The sequence below is a fragment of the Scardinius erythrophthalmus genome, assembly GCF_964197995.2.
Source record: "Scardinius erythrophthalmus genome assembly, chromosome: 3".
In the NCBI taxonomy this organism is placed as follows: Eukaryota; Metazoa; Chordata; class Actinopteri; order Cypriniformes; family Leuciscidae; genus Scardinius; species Scardinius erythrophthalmus.
This window is the reverse complement of record NC_138223.1, coordinates 17,139,702-17,158,634: the sequence shown is the minus strand read 5'-3', so window position 1 is coordinate 17,158,634 and position 18,933 is coordinate 17,139,702. Positions and strand designations below refer to the sequence as shown.

The following is an 18,933-nucleotide window of genomic DNA, read 5'->3' as shown; positions in this document are numbered from 1 at the left end:
TCAGAGGGGAGGTTTAGTTGAGGGTAGGAAACTCTCACACTCACCGTCTGGCTAGAGAAACAGTAACCTCTCTGTGACCTCCATCCTTCTGTCCTCCAGTCTCCATGCTGTACAGGCTTCTCTCACTCACCGTCTGCTGTCCTCAAACCACAAGACAGCCAGTATCACTCTCTCTCTTTTATATGGGAACCTGCACTCATGAAAAGACCAAAGCATTCTGTAAACCATCCACTCCAATTTTTCCATTTCCCACTCCAAGCTAGCTTACTGAACAATGGTGAAAGAAACCTAGCTTTGAGTTAGCTCTATCCACCATATATTTAACCTAAAAGTGGGCGCGGGCATTTTTATGTGCAAGACTTCTGGTGTCAGTCACTTCCAGTTACTCTACCTTTACAAAAACAGTCTGACAATGACCCTTTTTTTGCCTGTGAAATTTCACTAAAATTCAGCTAATGTGACCGAACCTTTAGTACATTAAAGTTGTTTTCAATATATATATATTTTTCTTTTGTTACTTTATTAAAAGGGGGAATAAAAGGGGGATATCAAGAAATGACCTAAGCTGGACAAGATTTCAGGGTCACCTGCACAAAAGTGCAATCGCGCAAGATGTCAGAGCATGTGCACAGCCCACTGGGCTACAGCTCTGACATTAACACATGGAGAATCCTTGCTAACTTGTAATCGTATTACGGGCCGCTAACGTGTTAAGCTCATGATTGGTACAATCTTGGAATGAGCGAGAACACTAAAAATGTCCAAAATGCTCCTCGCTCCAGGCAAAAATCATACACGCTTTACTCACATACTCTGGGTTTACAGAGAGTGAGAGAGTAAGAGAGAGATAGAGAGAGGGTATAGATGGATATGGCCTAGAACAGTAGCTCCAATTCTCCATAGTTCCGCTCCATTGTTCACTTCCACCTCATATCAAGTGCATATTATTAGTCACATCCTCTTTTTATCAAATCAAGTAACACATTATTATATTCTCCATTTAAAGATCCTCCAGACTTATGGATAATCTCCTGTCATCTGCAATGTGTGTTCATTCCACAGCTTTTCCATATGAAAGATTCAATTAATCGGTTCACAGAGCGAAAACGCTCACTCGCCTCCTTATCTATACGATCACAATAGTCTGTCACTGCTCATTACCACAGGCAGGTTTTCATGTGTCTCATTTCCTCTAAGTACTGTAGAAGTGTTCATTCACAGAATTGTGTTAGACATTTGCATTATCCAAAAGCAGTTACAGACATGGGGTGCGTTTCCAGTACAATGATGTAACTCCCTGCTTCACTACCATAGTTCGATGCATCGTTGAAGAAATCAACTAGCTAGTCACAACTGTTTCCCGAAACCATACTGCCGCAAAGTGGTCGTTCAACCACGTTGGTTTATGACGTCACGCACGTGGTGGAGTAATAACTTTTAATGAAACTGTTTGAGATCAAATTAACGCTAGATGTTTTGATATAAATTACAGACATGGTATCTGAGGACTATTTCTCATTTTTCTCAGTTATTTTGCTTTATTTCCAGATTCAATCATAGGCTCGTTCATACATAGAGCACATTTGCACATGCGCAGTCTTCAATAACGGTGCTTCAAATCTCTAGACAAACTAAAAGACATAAATGACATTTGTATGTATTCTAAATAAAAGACACAGGTTGTACTGAATGTCGGCTTGTTTGTTTAGCTCAAGATAAAGATTTATTAAGTCCACATTTCATGCAAACTAGAAACTATGTTTTTAACCACAGGTCGAGAGCTGTCGTTCCAACCTCACAACTTTGCAATGCTGTTTGCGAATGTTCGTTGCAACGATGGTTTCGGGAAACACAGAGTATTTGAACTATGCTGAGAACGACAGAACTTGTGACCATAGTTGGCTAATTTATAGTATGCATACTGTAAACACTGATGCAAGACTTAGAGTAGGGTAAGGTAGAATCACAATGATTCTTTGCATTACAGTGATCTCTTATGTATTGACATATTAACTGTAATAGTGTTCACAGAAATGTGCTGACACTTACAGAAGTTTCCCAGCATGCAATGTGGCATGAACACATTGTGTGGTTTTCTGTTATCTTGCTGGCTTTCTTTGCTGATCCTGTTGTTGTTTTAAGCTATTTATTTTATAATGTTCAGAGTGTGACCTAAAATATTTGTTGTCACCGTTGTTGAGTTTTGTATGCTGAGTGTTGTTATCTGCAGATGATGGGTTAACAATTCAACCACATGTTCAATGGTGATGATAACAACCCCTCAGACAAATAGCCCACCACCCCTTTTGTCACAGAGTACAAAATTGCACAAAAGTACAATTAATGATTTGACTTATTATTAAAAGCTTATTTTCTTCATGTAATACAGTGAAATGCTCCGGTTACTAACGTAACCTCGGTTCCCTGAGATAACAGGAACGAGCATTGCATGAGAGATTTTCTCTCTCTTGCTATGGAGAAACTCTGTTTTCTCAGAATACTGAAGCCTGATTGGTTCACGTCTGTGAATTTCACAGATAAATGGCCTTTCAGCCCGCCAGAATGGGCAGGGCCGACTGCCTATATAAGTCGCACTGAAACGGCCATCTAGTCAGATTTTCTTGACTGGAGCAGAGAATCGACAGTGCCGACTTGCTCATATGCGCAGTAGCATGGCGTGATACGCAATGCTCGTTCCCGTCATCTCAGGGAACCAGTATCCACAGAGTTCCCTTTCGAAAAGGTTTCAGTTGCATTGTGTGAGAGATTTTCTCTCTCTCGCTATGGGAACGGCTGCATAACGCTGTCCTGTGAAGCCGGAGCCCAGGGGCACTCAGTGAGGAGGGCCCCAGGCAGGCTACTAGAGTCAAGGACTTAGAATGTCCAGAAAACTGTAAACATACTGTAAACATACTGTATACTTTGAGCGTGGACTGAATGCGTCCACCATCCAACAGCTCCTGAAGAAAAGAGAGAATGGACTCGATCTCACAGGAAATGGGGTCTTTAATCCGGGCTCCTGTTAAGAAGGTGCCCTAGCTTCTGAGATTGTGCTCATGACCTTCCAGGGGAGGCTTGGAAGTTCCTGTCGAGAGGCCATAGGTGGAAGCTCCACAGCTCGGGTTGGAGATGACAGATTGACCCTTTCACTTGGGAAAGGAGGTCCCTTCTCAAAGGGAGCATCTGGACCATTCCTGGGAACCACGACTGGTTCCACGAGTGGTGCCACGAGTAAGAACGAGATAGGTAATTTCTCCTCTTCTGTCACTCACCTCTCCTGTGGCATAAATTACGTCATATGCTCTCATTGACAAATGCGGATCAATTAGTCCATGCGTTCACCTCTATTGCAATCTCAAAATTCCGGCCAGCTGATAATACCTAGAACATCAAAATCAACTGCTGGCGGTAGATCCTTTTCCAATTTAGCACCAAAACTTTGGAACAGTCTTCCTAACATTGTCCGGGAAGCAGACACACTCTGTCAGTTCAAATCTAGACTAAAAACACATCTCTTTGACCTAGCATTCACATAGCACATTATAGACTTTTATAATTCAATGTTAGGCTGCATAGATTTGGTCAGCCAGAACCAGGAACACTTCCCATAAATCCTGATGTACTCGTTACATCATAAGAAGAATGGCGTCTACGCTAATATTAATCTCTCTGTTTATCCCGAGGTTTACTGCAGTCCGCCGGATCCAGGCCGTATCAAGATCTGACGATGTCCTGCGCCTGGACATGACGACAACGCAGTCCTGAAGTGTCAACTAGGCTCTCCTCTGTGAAGGCCTCCCTCCCTTTACCTCTCTACAGATAAAGCGTTGTCAGGATAATTCCGGTTCTCGTGGCTACGCAGAAGTGATAAAAATTCTGTATTAAAAATTTTAAGGCCAGACAAGTAGTATGTTGAGGGTTGATTTGTTGGGAAGGACTACACGCCTGCGCACATATATTCAAACGTGCATACCTATAGACTGAACTCGTAATGTGCATGTGCACTCCATCGCGTTTTTGAATTTGCGCAGAAAGAACTTAAGAGTTTTCTGTTAAAACGATGTCGTGTTAGCGGCCCCTAAGTTAATAACTAATGATCGTTGCGACGGAAGTGAATCAATCAAACTAACTTTAGCTGGACAATAACTTTATTCTAGAGCTGCTATAAAGCCAAAACAATCTCTGTTTCTTTAATTTCCTATTATCACTGTAAAGCTGCTTTGGAACAATCTATATTGTTAAAAGCGCTATATAAATGAAGATGACTTGACTTGACTTGGCATACCACAAGGCTCGATCTTGGCACCCTCCCTTTTCTCTCTGTACATGCTACCCTTGGGTTCTATTTTAAGAAGACATGGTGTTTCCTTCCATTTTTATGCTGACAACACCCAAATATATTTACCTATCAAGAGAAATGATTCGTCTGCATTAACTTCTCTTTAATTGTGCTTAGACGAGGTTAAATCTTGGCTTGCTCGAAACTTTTTATCTTTAAATGAAGATAAAACTGAGGTAGTCATTTTTGGCCCCACTGATAATTTTAAGTCCACCAGCATCAATTTGAGGAGCTAATCTGCCTTTAGATCTACACATGTGCGGAATTTGGGTGTCTTTTTAGATGAGCCTTTAAAACTTGACAAACAATTATCTTCAGTAATTTTTTATCAACTCCATCTTTTGTATAAAATTAAGCACTTCCTAACTGGCAAAACAATAGAGATGGCTATTCATGCTTTTATTACTTCTCATTTAAATTACTGCAACTCATTGTATTGCGGTATTTCCAAGTCACAAATTGCTCGCCTTCAACTGGTCCAAAATGCTGCTGCAAGATTTATTCGCAATAGTCGTAAATATGATCACATCACTCCAATTCTAAGAGATTTTTACTGGCTGCCTATTCAGTATAGAATTGATTTTAAGATTATTTTATTTATTATAAATGTCTGCAAAACCATGCAGGAACATCTACTTATCAGAATTGCTGCATTCCTATACCCCTTCCAGAAGCTTAAGATCAAGTGACCAAAACCTCCTTCTAGTCCCACACTCACGACTCAAACGTAGAGGGGATTGAGCGTTTTCTGTGGTTGGGCCACGGTTATGGAACAACCTGCCCAAAGAGATCAGAGTGGCGCCTGACAATTTTTAAGTCTCTTTTACGTATTTGTTTTCTCTGGCATATCAATTGTTTTTTTCTCTCTCTCTTTTTTTTTCTTTCTTAAATGTGTATATTATCATCTTAAGTGTGTATATTTAGGATTTGTATTTGGATGTCTTGTACAGCACTTTGGTCAGTCTTGAGGCTGATAAAAAATTTGCTTTATAAATAAATTCAACTTGAAACTTGAAACTTCAAGTTGATTCTGAACCCCAAGTTGTATGTCTGCGAGCAAATTTGGAGTGAGTATCCTTATTTTATTGTTTCTAAAACCCAATTCGACATGCCCGGAATGGCTTCCCAAGTCCGGCTTCGGACAGCCCGCCACACTGTGACGGGGGGTCGACACTTGCAGTAGCATGGAATGGAGGGGAGATGCTCTTTTTGTGAAGGTGTTTGTTTTTTATTTGATTCACTATAACAGTGGGAAAAAGTCTTGGTGCCCTTACAGCAGGTGACAGGGGTCCAGTACTGGCAACAAACACAACACCTCCAATGCCCGGAACTGAATAGGGGGTTGTGAGGTGAACACGTAGTTTCTTTGGTGGCAGTCCGGCCTCGGCAGTACTTAGCCTTCTTCTCCTTGTGCCTGAGACATCAGGACTGTCTGAGCGGCTCAGCGTCCAGCACTAGCTTAGGGCAGGGCACTTGGGAAACGGGTAGTGCTTTGCTGGGCGTAAGTGCTGTTTCACCTCAAGTTCTGCCTTCTGCTGGGGCTGAGCGGGCATGGGTACAGGCTTGGCTCGCTGCTGAGTCTACAGTGTTTTTTGGCGATTGGAAGCAGCTGAGGAACCTGCTCTCTTGGGCAGAAAATGGCGCATGGCCTGCTAAGTCTTCTGCGTTGCCGTGAAGCGCTGTGTGAAGCCATCTACTGCAGGACTGAACAACCCCAGGGGTGAAAATTGGGGAGTCGAGGAAAGTTTTCTTGATCTCCGTCAAGTTGAGCCGTAGGTGGCGCTCGAGCATCACCAGACTGGCCATGGTGCACCTGATTGCCTGAGCTGTGGCTTTAGTGGCACGCAGGGCAAGGTCGGTTGCACCGGCAGCTCTCTGAATGCCGCCGGATTTTGGCCGTTCTCTGGCCTGATATACTTGAAGGACCCCTATTGTGTGGAGGGCGGAGCCAGCCTGTCCGCTTGCGCCAAACACTCTGGCTGCGAGCACAGATGTCATCCTGCATGGATGGGAAGCCTTGATCTTCCAGTCAAGGGCCGTGGGCGAGCACAGATGTGCGGCGACAGCTTATTCCGGTGGGGGAAACCATGCCAGAAAAGGGGCGTTGGTCATCGCAGATGAAGAGCGCTGGCGAATAAGCACGCTGTGGGGAGAGTGTGTCCCGCAGACGCTGGGCCAACAAGTGTTCGCTTTTCTTCCCACTTGGCTCGAGATGAGAAGAGAATGGGAGAGCATGCGAGACGGGATTGCTTTCTGTGAGGAAAACGGCCCGTAAGCGCAGCAGTGCAAGACTCATCTACCTTGCAGTGCGAGCAACTGGTCTCTGTGAGGTCCGCCTCTGTGTGGGCATGGCCCAGACAGCTGGTGAACTCAGAGTGCTTGCCCGAGGGATGCAGGGCCACACATGTGGCATGATATTTTGCAACAAACATCGCTTGCTCTTTTAGAAATGGAATTATGCTTTTTGTGATTTGGGTTTCGCCCTGAAATTTGCTCTTTATGTGGCTTACAGTGAGAAATTTGCTCTTTTTTCGCGGCTTGCGCCGTGAAAATGCTCAGTTGTTGGTGGAAAGCCACAGGGGAGAAGCTGTGAGTCAGCTGTGAGGCGTTGAGGTGTTCTTGATGGCGAGTAGAGGCTTCTTTCTCTTCTTCAGAGTCAGCAAGGAGATGTGTTTTTGCGCTGAAGGAGAGTAAATCTGACTAGATGGCCATTTCAATGCGACTTGTATAGGCAGTCGGCTCCACCCATTCTGGCGTGCTGAAAGGCCATTTGCCTGTGAAATTCACAGACGTGAACCATCAGGCTTCAGTATTCTGAGAAAACAGAGTTTCCTCATAGCGAGAGAGACAAAATCTCTCAAGCATTGCCAGTGAACCGTATCGAAAGTGAACTAATTAGTCTGTAACCCAATTACGCTCCTTCTTCTTGTTTAATGGCCATCAACTCTTTAGAAGCATTGTATCCTCCTACTGTACTGGATAGCAAACCATATTTCCAGCATGGGTGATGTGCCTGAAGTTTAAAATCTGAATCGATGTTTTATACTCCGTCGAAATCCGTGGACCAATCAGATTGTTTGCTCCTGCTAGTGCTGTGTGTTTAGCTCCTCTTATGCTTGCAATTAACACCCAATTGCACTGACTGAGAGAGGATTTATTAAATACGGTCCAAATTCCCAGTCAAATGGAACACTAATTACTGCAGTAATGACTTCAAATACACTATTAACCCACAATCCAGTATTTGGTATCATAACAGAACATAAGCTTGATAGATTTCATAGGACAAATTTTAAAAGGAAAGGGAAAGTTCACTCTAAAATAAACATTAAGTCACCATTTACTCACCCCGATGTTGTTCTAATGCTGTATGCCCTTCTTTCTTTTTCAGCAAGCTTATTTGATGCTCATTCAGAATTGGCTCATCAGCTTGTGGCTGTGTTCATGTTTCACTAGGTTTCAGTTAGATATTGGAATGGAACTGCAATTTTATGAGTACTACCATATATATGGAGGAGTTATTTGGAAAAAGATATTTGGAAAAGCTTAGCCGTGGAGGTCGTATAAATACAGTAAAATACTGTATGTTGTCCCGTGTTTGTCTTTTGACGGCACGTTCAATGACCATCTAATGTATACTGCTCACAAAAATGACAAGACTCTCTGAAAATGTGCTGTTCAAATCTGATTGGCTAGCTGGAGCACAGTCTAAAAGTCATTGTGTATAGGTTTATTAGTTTGCCAGGAAATACACTTCTGTTTACAATGTACTGGGCAGCTAGCTACAATGAACATAAAGCTTCAAATCCACTAATCATTAGAAATTAAGGTTTATGAGATTGGTGGAATCAATTCTTTGAAAGATATTGAGGGGGTTTTCTGAGGAACTTAATAGAAAGTAAATTAGATTTCCACAGCAGGATTGTTTTCCTCTTAATGCTTGTGAATTTATGGGTACTTATTTTAGATAGACAGACAATCTGATTGAATTCTACACACATTTCCGAGGACTTCCCCATGCCATTCTGATAGCGTAGCTCATCCAACTGTATTTTTGTAAAACATTTATATACAGAGAAATTACAGTTGCACTTTATTTTACATTATGTGCACTTTCAATGTACTAACAGTGTACTTACCCACGAAAATACTACTGTACATTTACATTTACATTTATTCATTTAGCAGACGCTTTTATTCAAAGCGACTAACAAATGAGAACAATAGAAGCAGTTAAACTAACAGTAGAACAACAATATGCAAGTGTTATGACCCTTCTCAGTTTAATCTAACGCAGTAAATATGAATAATTTTTTGGGATTTTTTTTTAGAACAGAATAGAATAGAATAGAATAGAATAGAATAGAATAGAATAGAATAGAATAGAATAGAATAGAATAGAATAGAATAGAATAGAATAGAAGAGAAGAGAAAGTGTTAGTATTACTGGATCAAGTGCTGTCGAAAAAGAAGCGTCTTCAGCCGTTTCTTGAAAGTGGCTATGGACTCAGCAGCTCTGGTTGAGTTAGGTAGATCATTCCACCAGCAGGGAACATTCATGGTAAAGGTCAGGAGAAAGAGATTTTGTGCCTCTTTGAGATGGCACCACAAGACGTTGTTCGCTTGCAGAGCGCAAGTTTCTGGATGGCACATAAGTCCGAAGTAATTAGTTTAAGTAAAAGGGAGCAGAGCCAGTGGTTGTTCTGTAGGCAAACGTCAGTGACTTGAATTTGATGCGAGCGGCAACTGGCAACCAGTGCAATTTTGTGAGGAGAGGAGTGACATGTGCTCTCTTCGGCTCGTTACCCGTTACTCGTCGGCTCGTACTGTAAGTAATGTAAGGTAACAATATGGGTTAAGGTTAGGTTTAGGGGTAGGTTCAGGGTTAGTACCTAGTTATTACCCAGCTATTGTCATTACTACAATAAGTACACAGTATGTACATGCAAAACATGACTGCAAATATAGGCTGCCGAAATTTCTTTAATTCAACAGTTCACCAGAAGGACACTCATAATCATCCACAACTGAGTGTTCACACAAAACACAATTACAAAACACAAAAATACAACAACCATAGTCAAATGACATTTTCAATGTCAAAAGGAATTTTTTAATTTTATACTTTTTATATTTTATAATTTTTGAATTATTTTCAGATACTCAACTTTTTTTTTTTTAAGGTCAACTTTAATTTAAAAAAAATATTAATTGTAACAAAAACAAAACCTATGTTGTCAATTTAATTAAATTTGAGAAAGCAGTTAGCACTTATACTGTAATGTGTCACTAGTTAAAAGTCTGTCTCTGTGAGACAAGAGCTGTACAGATGAAATTTTGGTCAGGATTGTGCTGGCACTCTTATAACACTCTTATCATCTTCCCTGTCTGACGCTGATTGCATGTCACAAGCCCTCAGTTTATCCTTCACAGACAACACGTTATGTTCACTTTCTTCTGCAGGAGCAGACAACAACAGGGACTTTAGTGTGTCAAAGAAAGAGACAGAAGGAAGAAAAATAAAAAGAAACAGAGCGAGAACAAGGAAAAAAAGTAAATGATAGACACTCAGCAGAGAAAAACAAAACAAAAGATCAAACAGGCAACTGATGTGTCATGTTTAGGGGTGTACATTTTAGGGTGTACCTCTCTCTCTCTCTCTCTCTCTCTCTCTCTCTCTCTCTCTCTCTCTCTCTCTCTCTCTCTCTCTCTCTCTCTCAGGTTTTGAAAGGATATATAGAGAAATTACTAACCTTGTGTGGGGGACCTTATAAAGATGGCTTAACAAAGAGTCTTTTACTCGCTGAACCCAAGAGCAAGAGGCATTCATTCTTTCAAGTGACAGAGTTTCAGCAGACAGGCCAAGAATAGTAATTTAATAATAAAGAAAAAGAAGGGAAAAAACAACAAAGCGTTGTTTCCAAGAGTGAGAATCAACATCGTGAACAAAAATAGTAGAAATACATGACATTCAGTGGCCCTAAATTTGAGGCATGCTTAAAAATTATAAACAAAAAATAAAAAAGTCTGATAATTTATTTTAACTACTTATAATAAATGTATTTAAAGATACACTGTATACTCGTCCCCCTATTGCTAAAAATAAAAATAATCTATAATAAAAATAGACTTTTCCAAAATGAAATAACTTTGGATATCATCACTGCACTATAGGAAATTATTATATTAATATCTAGAAAGGTCGAGTGACTGAAAAATGCATCCGTCAGCTACTCAGTGGCAATGGATCTATTATTAGGAAGTATATTATTATACCAATAATATAATTATTAGTATAATTATTTTATAATTAGCCTAAATATTGCAATACTTAACGCTACAGTATTGATATAATTGCGTGCGCAAAATATCTCGATACTGAACAGAATCGATTTTTCCCCCACCACTATTATTAACTCTTCACGTCATGTCATCGCACTTATTAGCATCACAAAAAGATATACAAGTATATATACAAGAGGAAGATAAAGGAATTAGGAATCATAGATCCATATGAAGCACCACAAGTTCTTTTTACAGGCATTTAATGTGTAGAAAAACTTCCTGACATTGAGTTCGGTGACATTTACAGCTACCTTATTCACTTCCCATCATGCTACACCGGAGCTTCATTAAAAGCATACAAAAGCCTAGCAGGCTATTGGTTGTCATGGACATGTTACAAAAACTGAATAGACGTAAAAAGTCAAGTAACCTTGTATAATTTCATTTAAACTTTATTGTATATTTTACATGCACTTTTATAATTTGTTTACATTTTACTTCTTGTACCTTATATCACAAACAGTTGGAAGCCAAGCACCACCATCAGAGTTTTGCCTGTTTATTGCCGCCAACCACTTGTTTCTCCGTTTTGTTTCTTTTGGGATACGGTATAAAGATATTCCTTTTGTATGATCACGTATCTGATCGCATCCAACTGCACAGCATCGCTCGGGCATGATAGGAATATTTCGCGATGAGCTGTAGTATCACTGTAGTTTATATACTGTCTATGAGCATCACCGGCGGTTTAGCATTTTCTATTCCGTCAAGATGGCTGCTCCAAATGGCGTGAGGTCACGCGGGATGTCCCTATAAGTTGCAGCGTTTATTCAATTGTGTTTATGCAGCAGCAAGCAGTCCTATTGTCATTGCTAAGGATACGCCGTTTAAGCTACGAATATGAGAAAAGGTTAAAGTGAAATAACCATTCGTGCTTTTAACAGGGTTACCATGTTTAGCTGTAACTCTAATGATGCATTCATTTATTTCCAAGGGCAGTGTTTTCATTAGCTATGCATCCTGACTTTCTTTATCGTCTCAACAGCTTTTTCACTTATCAATATGAGTATAAGGATTATGTCAATGATACATCAAATTATTTAATTATGATACTTGCTCAGGTGGTTGCTGGGTTTCTTATCTCTATCAGCTTACAATATATATTGTTAATGAGAACACATAGTGAGCATTTATAGAACTAAGCCAATCGGCATGGTAGCCCAGGCACACATAGTCATAGGCCACTAGTGTTAATCCGGCACGGTAGCCCAGACACAGATATTAAAACATGCAGTCTTATGGTTCTTTGGGTGGATCTGGTTGTTTGGGGAGTGTTTGTCCTATCTCGTCCTGTCTATGTTCATTCATATGCACAGATATATGCATGTCTGTCTATGCAGCAGCTTGTTTTCTCACTCAGCAGTGCACATATATTGGCTTGAATTGTCTATTTCTCCCATTACCCTGTGCAACTGTTTCAGCTGTTGCACAATTGTGCACTATACTCCAAATCTAGAGCAGATGGGAAAAGCTGTGCAACTGTGCAGCTTTATTTGGCATTGGCGGTACAGCCTGTAAATAATCTGGACAAAATATTTGGGGAGTGGAGGGCTATGCACTTTTCTCATGACCAAATATATTAATATTACCATTTCCATTACTATGCCAATCTTTATTTCCATGCCAATCTCTCCCAGAGCTGTCATGACAGAAATACCAAGTTCTGGCATGATAACGTTACTCTAGATGGCGCAGGCTGATAGGATCTTTAACTCAATTGGTTAGGATCACATTGTTATCTACATAGTGCAGCTGATCGGTTACTTTTGCATCAGCAGTCAATGAGCTGCGGCACAACATCTGTTAGCGTTTTCTGTTAGCAGTCTGCAGCGCGCTTTCAGAAACTCTCCACCTTCCTCAGCTCCACCTCTGAGAGTTGTCATGACAGAGCTAATGTTAACAAATGAAACCTCATTGTGAAGTGTTGCCCCGTTCTTTTTTTTATCAGTGTTAAAAATAGTTGTGCAGCTTAATTTCTTTTTGTGGAAAACAAGACTAATTGTTTCTTCCGGGTTTTTTCTTGAATAGAAAGTTCAGAAGATCAGCATTTTTTGTGTAAAGATTTTTTGTGTAAAGTGTGTACTGTCACTTTCGATCAGTTTAATATCCTTGCTAAATAAATATTTCTTAAAAAAAAATCATATTGACCCCCAAACTTTTAAATGTAATGTATAATGTAAGACATATTGAGATCCCTATAGTCTTAATATCACACCATGGTTTGTGATATCCGACGTTAATACAATGGTACTTTGATATATACTGTGGTACTGTATGATTAACATACTATAATATTTACATGGTATCTAATACAGTACTATTGTAACAAAATCCATGGTATTACTAGTAATATACAGGCCTACATGGCAATACCACAGTACTTTTTTGTTAGTGAAACTCACTCTATAAACTCGCTTAAATGAGATAGCTCTTCTTTTTTTCAAATCTTATTTATTCTATATCTTTGATATTGTGTATAAACTTTGCTGACACTTGAACCTGTCTGAAGCTTATGCTGTCTGTTCTTATCGCTCAGTTACTTTCTGAACTATAGATGAAGCCAGAAACAAGAATATCAAAGGGTAAAAACATGAGAAATTGATGACATTGTAGATCGTCCCTGGTCCAAACTGAATGAAATGTGAGGAAATCAGAGCTGACACTTCTCTGAATGAAACCAACATGAATGTTCTTGAGCTCAAATAAACACAGAGAGATTCTGACACCGATCGATGCATGTTGAAGGGAAGCTTTAAATCCCAAGAGGTTTACTATGAGATCTGTATTGTAATGGTGATTGTCACATTGTGAAACTGCTTTAAGGTTTGATTGCTCCTATTCATTGAATGTCATAGCTGGGTTTTTTTGGCCTTATCTCAAATGCTCCAAAAGGCAAAGTCTGCATTTGTGTGTGTGAGAAAGAGAGAGATAGAGAGCGAATGCTACACAGAGGCCAAAAAAGGAATAAATGTCTTTGTTCATAAAAAGGGTTGGGATTATAGAAGCAGAAAGGAGATTTGTTCAGTTTGAAGTAATCCTTCATTTATGTCCTCATTTGATACTGAATCTCTTCTTCTCTCCTTTTTCTCTGCCCCAGGATGAAAAAAATCAGGTATTAATAACCAACGCCTGGCTACAGCTGGTGAGTTTCTACTTATTTTCCTTTTGTACTCATGCATTGTGCATGTGTAAGTAAGTGTGTGTGGTCAAAAGTCCCTTTAAGGAAACTACAACTTCGCCGCCATTTCGGTAACGTCCCAGGCAACTACAGTATTTCCTTACTACACTCCAAAAAAAATTTTTGTCTAAAAATAAGATTTATGTATTTGAATTGCATAACAAAATTCCATGCATTTGGATTACATAGTTTTAACATAAACCAATCAATAATCTGAATGTGATTCATATTTTTAAGTCATATCTAAATGAAACCGATAAGATTTATGTAATTGTATTAATAAACTGAATGTGATTTAAATTTGTCAGTCATATGTAAATGAAACAGGTAAGATTTATGTAATAGTACACAGAAAAACGCCCATGTTAAAGGAGACATATCATGCTTTTAAATTGTTCCTTTTTACATATAAATCATACATTTGTAGTCTATATAAAGCGGAACTGCAATGCTTGGGTCTGAATTCCTCATTATTATAGCTCCACAGGCCCCTTTTCTACCCCTTTTCTGAGGTGCGTCTCAATCAACCTGTTTTGGTGCGGTCTCTTTAAAGTCCCTGTAAAGTCAAAATTAAGTATGTGTTCTGAGTTTGTCACACCACAGAAAATTGTGTTATTAGCCACCCAGCCAAATTTGAATGATAAAAAAAGCCAGCAAGTACATAAAATAAGCGATCAAAATCTTGAAAAAATGAGCAGTAGTCTCTGCTTTCAAACGCTGGGGGCGTGCCCGCTGGCTGCGCTGAAACCACGCCCACTCGCGGGAAAGCTCGCTGCCGTCGACTCACAACAACACTCAACTGTCACCGCTACAGCCGGAAAGGATGCTCCTAGCAGCTTAATTTGTTTTACAAAGGCAACTTACACTCATTGGTGGGCACGCACTGCCGATGATGGCACCAGTTGTCGGCGCGACGGGAGGATGAAGGCCGAGGCGGGAGATAGTCGGTTCGGCCACATTCACCAGTAACAGCGGATTATCAGTGAATGAATCCCAGTTGTCTCCGACGAAAGTTTATAAAACTATCCCATGTAAAATGATCACTACAGAGGCGGATTTTGTCGGTGATCCTCAGCTCTCCATCAAGGTGGCTCTTCAAAAAAATGAATCCACCTCTTGTTGATATGATAGTTTTTCGTAAATTTAAATAAGGACACCGATCTGTTTTGTACATGATCGCATCCAGGTAATACGCATTTCCGTGACGAAGGCATAGCTAGCTAGCAAACTGTAGGATGTAGTAAATAATAGTACTGACAGTAGCTGTTTCTCAATGTCAATGATACTTCCTTGGCAGGACTGGTCCTTCCAAGTCACTTCCTTCAGAGGCTAGGCGAGGCTCCTCTTCAGCATTCTACTGTCTATGGTTTTTCAACGGCTTTGGAACAGGCTAGCAAGTGCACGTCAGTGCGTCATTACGTCAGTGAAAATGAAAAACAGAGCGTTGCTATGGACGCAGTTCTGTTCACTCAGGCAATATAATCGTTTTTAAATCAATAAACTCCTTTTTAATCATATTGATTATTTGACTGTCAAGTGTGTTTAAACAGTGCAGGTCAATTTGACCCATAACATGTAATTATTTTTTTAAAACAAATGTTTGGTAACGTAAATATATTTACATTCGAAAGCATATGACCCGTTAACGCTCCGACTCCGTTAGTCCGTTAACGTCCAACATTTTGAAATTTTTGAACAAGATAGCAAAGCTGCGCGCATAGGATTGTGGGTGATTTGAGAGCGCAAAGAGCGCGAAGGCTACACATATGCATCCTTTCCTGTGTATGGGATATTTTTCGAACGAAGGACTGAGTCCTTGGTGGAAATTCCGAGGATCCTCGACATTGGAACAGTCCTTCGACGGATGTCGATGACGTAGCATCCTCGAAATTCTGGCTTCCGAGGATCCTTCCTTGACATTGAGAAACGCCTAGTAACTCGCGATTGAGTTGCAAACTGATGTGAATGGGCTCCAGTGCGTCATCAAGTAGGGGCGTGTCCAGGAGCTCAGGGGCTCCAGTGCGTCATCGAGCCCCCGTTTTAGCCCCGCCCAAAAAATCCGAAACACAGCAACGGTGAAAAACTGTTTAGCGGTCTAACTCCACAATTCAGTACTTCACAGTGCACAGTCTTTGTAATATGATTTAGCAATACATTTCTAACATTTATAATATGTTTAGAATTTTTTTTTAGAATTGCCTTTACAGGGACTTTAAATACAACTGAGACACTTCATACCCCGCCCCTCTACAGGTTGCAGAGGTTCAACTCCACCCCGTTCAGCCATTTTTGTAGTTTGATAGCAGAGATACGATTATCTAGCGGCACAGAAACTTTTTGTTCACACGTTATTAACAAAATGTCAACAACGGAAGACTTGTCCATCCAGCCTTACATGTTCGAGCCAGAGTCGGAGCCGGAGCGAGATGAAAATGAAGACGACGAATCTGCAGAGCAACGTCTTCATATGGATGTATCGCAATGGTGTGTACTGTATTTACACATGAAACTTTGGTCTTCTGACCTTTTACCACCGTGTCGATTTATTTTGATTAATATGTGCGAGGGAGAGAGAGCAAGACAGCGTCTAGTTTGGAGACGGTGATGTCTTGTTTACACGTTCGCCTGGCTCTGAAGAGAGAGAGTGAGCGCGCGCGCGACCAGGTCTCTCTCTCTGCTCGTTCTTTCAGTTAAACATGCGTCCTGACACAAGCGCGGCAGTTCATCTACATTAGACGGTGTAATGAAGTGTGTGGGTTACTACATCCAACAAACGAACATTTTAACTTACCCTCTCGTAACTTCTTCATCCTTTAGCTTGGACTACAAAATTGCAGTGAGAAATAATAATGGCGGATTGCTCGAAGTGTTGGGCCGGAAGTCAATGTCCTTATTTGGCAGTTCCGCTGCAAATACTGTGACGTATTAGTTCACAAAACGTCATAGATAACAGAAAAATCGGAACAGGTTGAAAAATATGACCAAAACAGAATCTAAAGATATCAACGAAGCACCTGAAGAGAATAATTTCATATTTTCTGTACTTCTAAACACTCCAAATATACAACAAAATGCATTTAAGGGCTAAAAAAGTGGATTTAACATGATATGTCCCCTTTAAATTAACACTGCTCAGTGTTCATATGTGTGCACACTACAGAGGTAAAGCGGTCTTGAAGTTAATGAGATAATTAACTTATGATTGAGCATTAATTATGAACACCTGCTGTTAACAAGCAGAATCACTGAAGGAAAGAGAAACACAAGAACTACAACTCACTTCAGCCACAGCCTTAGGCTACGTTTACACGTGGGTGGCTATTTTCATAAACGGACATTTCACCCCTCTTCGTTTTCAAAAATAACATCGTGCACACGAACCTGTGTATATGCTGTCAAGAGCATGCCAAACCTGTAGGTGGCAGTGTATCGAGAAGCTCAAGCCCATCTTAGCCAATCAGAATCCCGAAAATAGTCGTCGCTACCTAAAACTCCGGTTTTCTCTGTTTACATGCAAACGTGCAAAAGAAGATTTTCAAAATCTCCACTCTGTCCGGAGTTTTTAGAAAGAATCGGTTCATTGGCGAATCCTCCGTTTGCGTGTAAACGAAGGGCACAAACGAAGGGAAATGTCTCCGTTTTTCAAAATAACCATGTACGTGTAAACGGGGCCTTAGATTGACATCAACTGAAGAGAAAAGAAGACATTAAATCTGTGAAGATCTCAGCAGAGGAGGATTAAACAACTCCACAAACAGCATTACCAGCTTCACTTATTACTAACCAGGGGTGCGTTTCCCGAAAGCATCGTTGGCCAACTATGGTCGCAAGTTCCGTCGTTACCAATAGAGTTCAATGGACATTGCGATGAACTTGCGACCATAGTTGGCCAACGATGCTTTCGGGAAACGCACCCCAGACTGACTTTATTTCATTTCCGTTTGAATTAAATCAATAGTTATATTTTAAAGTCACCATGATGGTGGTTAGCGTTTGCTTTAGTTGGACTCTTGACCATTGACTCTGTAATGTACATTTTTCCTGGTTGCTATAATTATGTGTTTATAAGACACATTTGTTGTAGCGAAAAAGCCAAGCGAAAATGAGATCAAGTGATATTGGCTGTTTATTGATGAAGGTGTAATCATCATATTGTGGCCTGAATCACTTATCTTTTTCAGTGTCTAATGCTTTGATTATTGGGCTTATGTGATTTTGTTTTAATTGTTATAGTAGCTGTGTGACCTGACAGCATTAGATCCAACAGATAATCAAATAATATAAAGAATTTTAAAAACATTTAGTGCATTAAACTTTCTACATTATTACTTGGACATCAATAATCAGTGTATGACTCTCAACAATGGTGACAATCAATGAAATGCTTCATGCTGCAGTGCATGCTGGGTACCACCAATCAAAACTCACCCATATCTCCCAGCATGCATTGCGGCATTAATAAATTATGCATCAGGATTTTTGTAGCTTTTGTCACCATTGTTGAGATTCATATGCTGTTTCTTGATGTCTGTGTGAGTCTAAGTAATGCCATAGATGAAAGGTTTTTGTGCACTAACTATTGAAAAAAAAAAGTATATTGTTTGATAAACAACACTGTTAGATTTCATGCTGTAAAATCAAATGGCTTCTGTTATGAATAAAACAATATTAAAAAGCATGAGACACTGAACAAGATCAGCGAATGAGGCAATTACATGATGATGACTTTGTCTTTGTCTTCATCATCATCAATAAACAGCCAACATCACCTGATCTCTTTTTCTCATGGCTTTTTTGCTGCAACAAACATGTTTTATAAACACATAATTATAGCAGCCAGAGAAAATTTTATATTAAAGAGTCAATGGTCAAGAGCCCAACTAAAGCAAACGCTAACCACCATCATGGTGACTTTAAAATACACCTATTGTTTTCATTCAAACGGAAATGAAATAAAGTCAGTCTGGTTAGTAATAAGTGAAGCTGGTAATGCTGTTTGTGAAGTTGTTTAATCCTCCTCTGCTGAGATCTTCACAGATTTAATGTCTTCTTTTCTCTTCAGTTGATGTCA

The 18,933-nt window shown here is 40.0% G+C and overlaps 1 protein-coding gene across 1 annotated transcript in view; it reads left to right on the top strand.

Annotated features, from left to right (window-relative positions):
• Nucleotides 1-18,933, top strand: part of chrna8 (cholinergic receptor, nicotinic, alpha 8) — a gene marked incomplete at its 5' end in the record, with an annotated part of 97,981 nt that overhangs the window by 24,959 nt on the left and 54,089 nt on the right. The window contains one exon of the mRNA XM_081361042.1: nucleotides 13,782-13,826. Coding sequence (XP_081217168.1) covers nucleotides 13,782-13,826 — 45 coding nt within the window. The remainder of the gene's footprint in view (nucleotides 1-13,781; nucleotides 13,827-18,933) is intronic.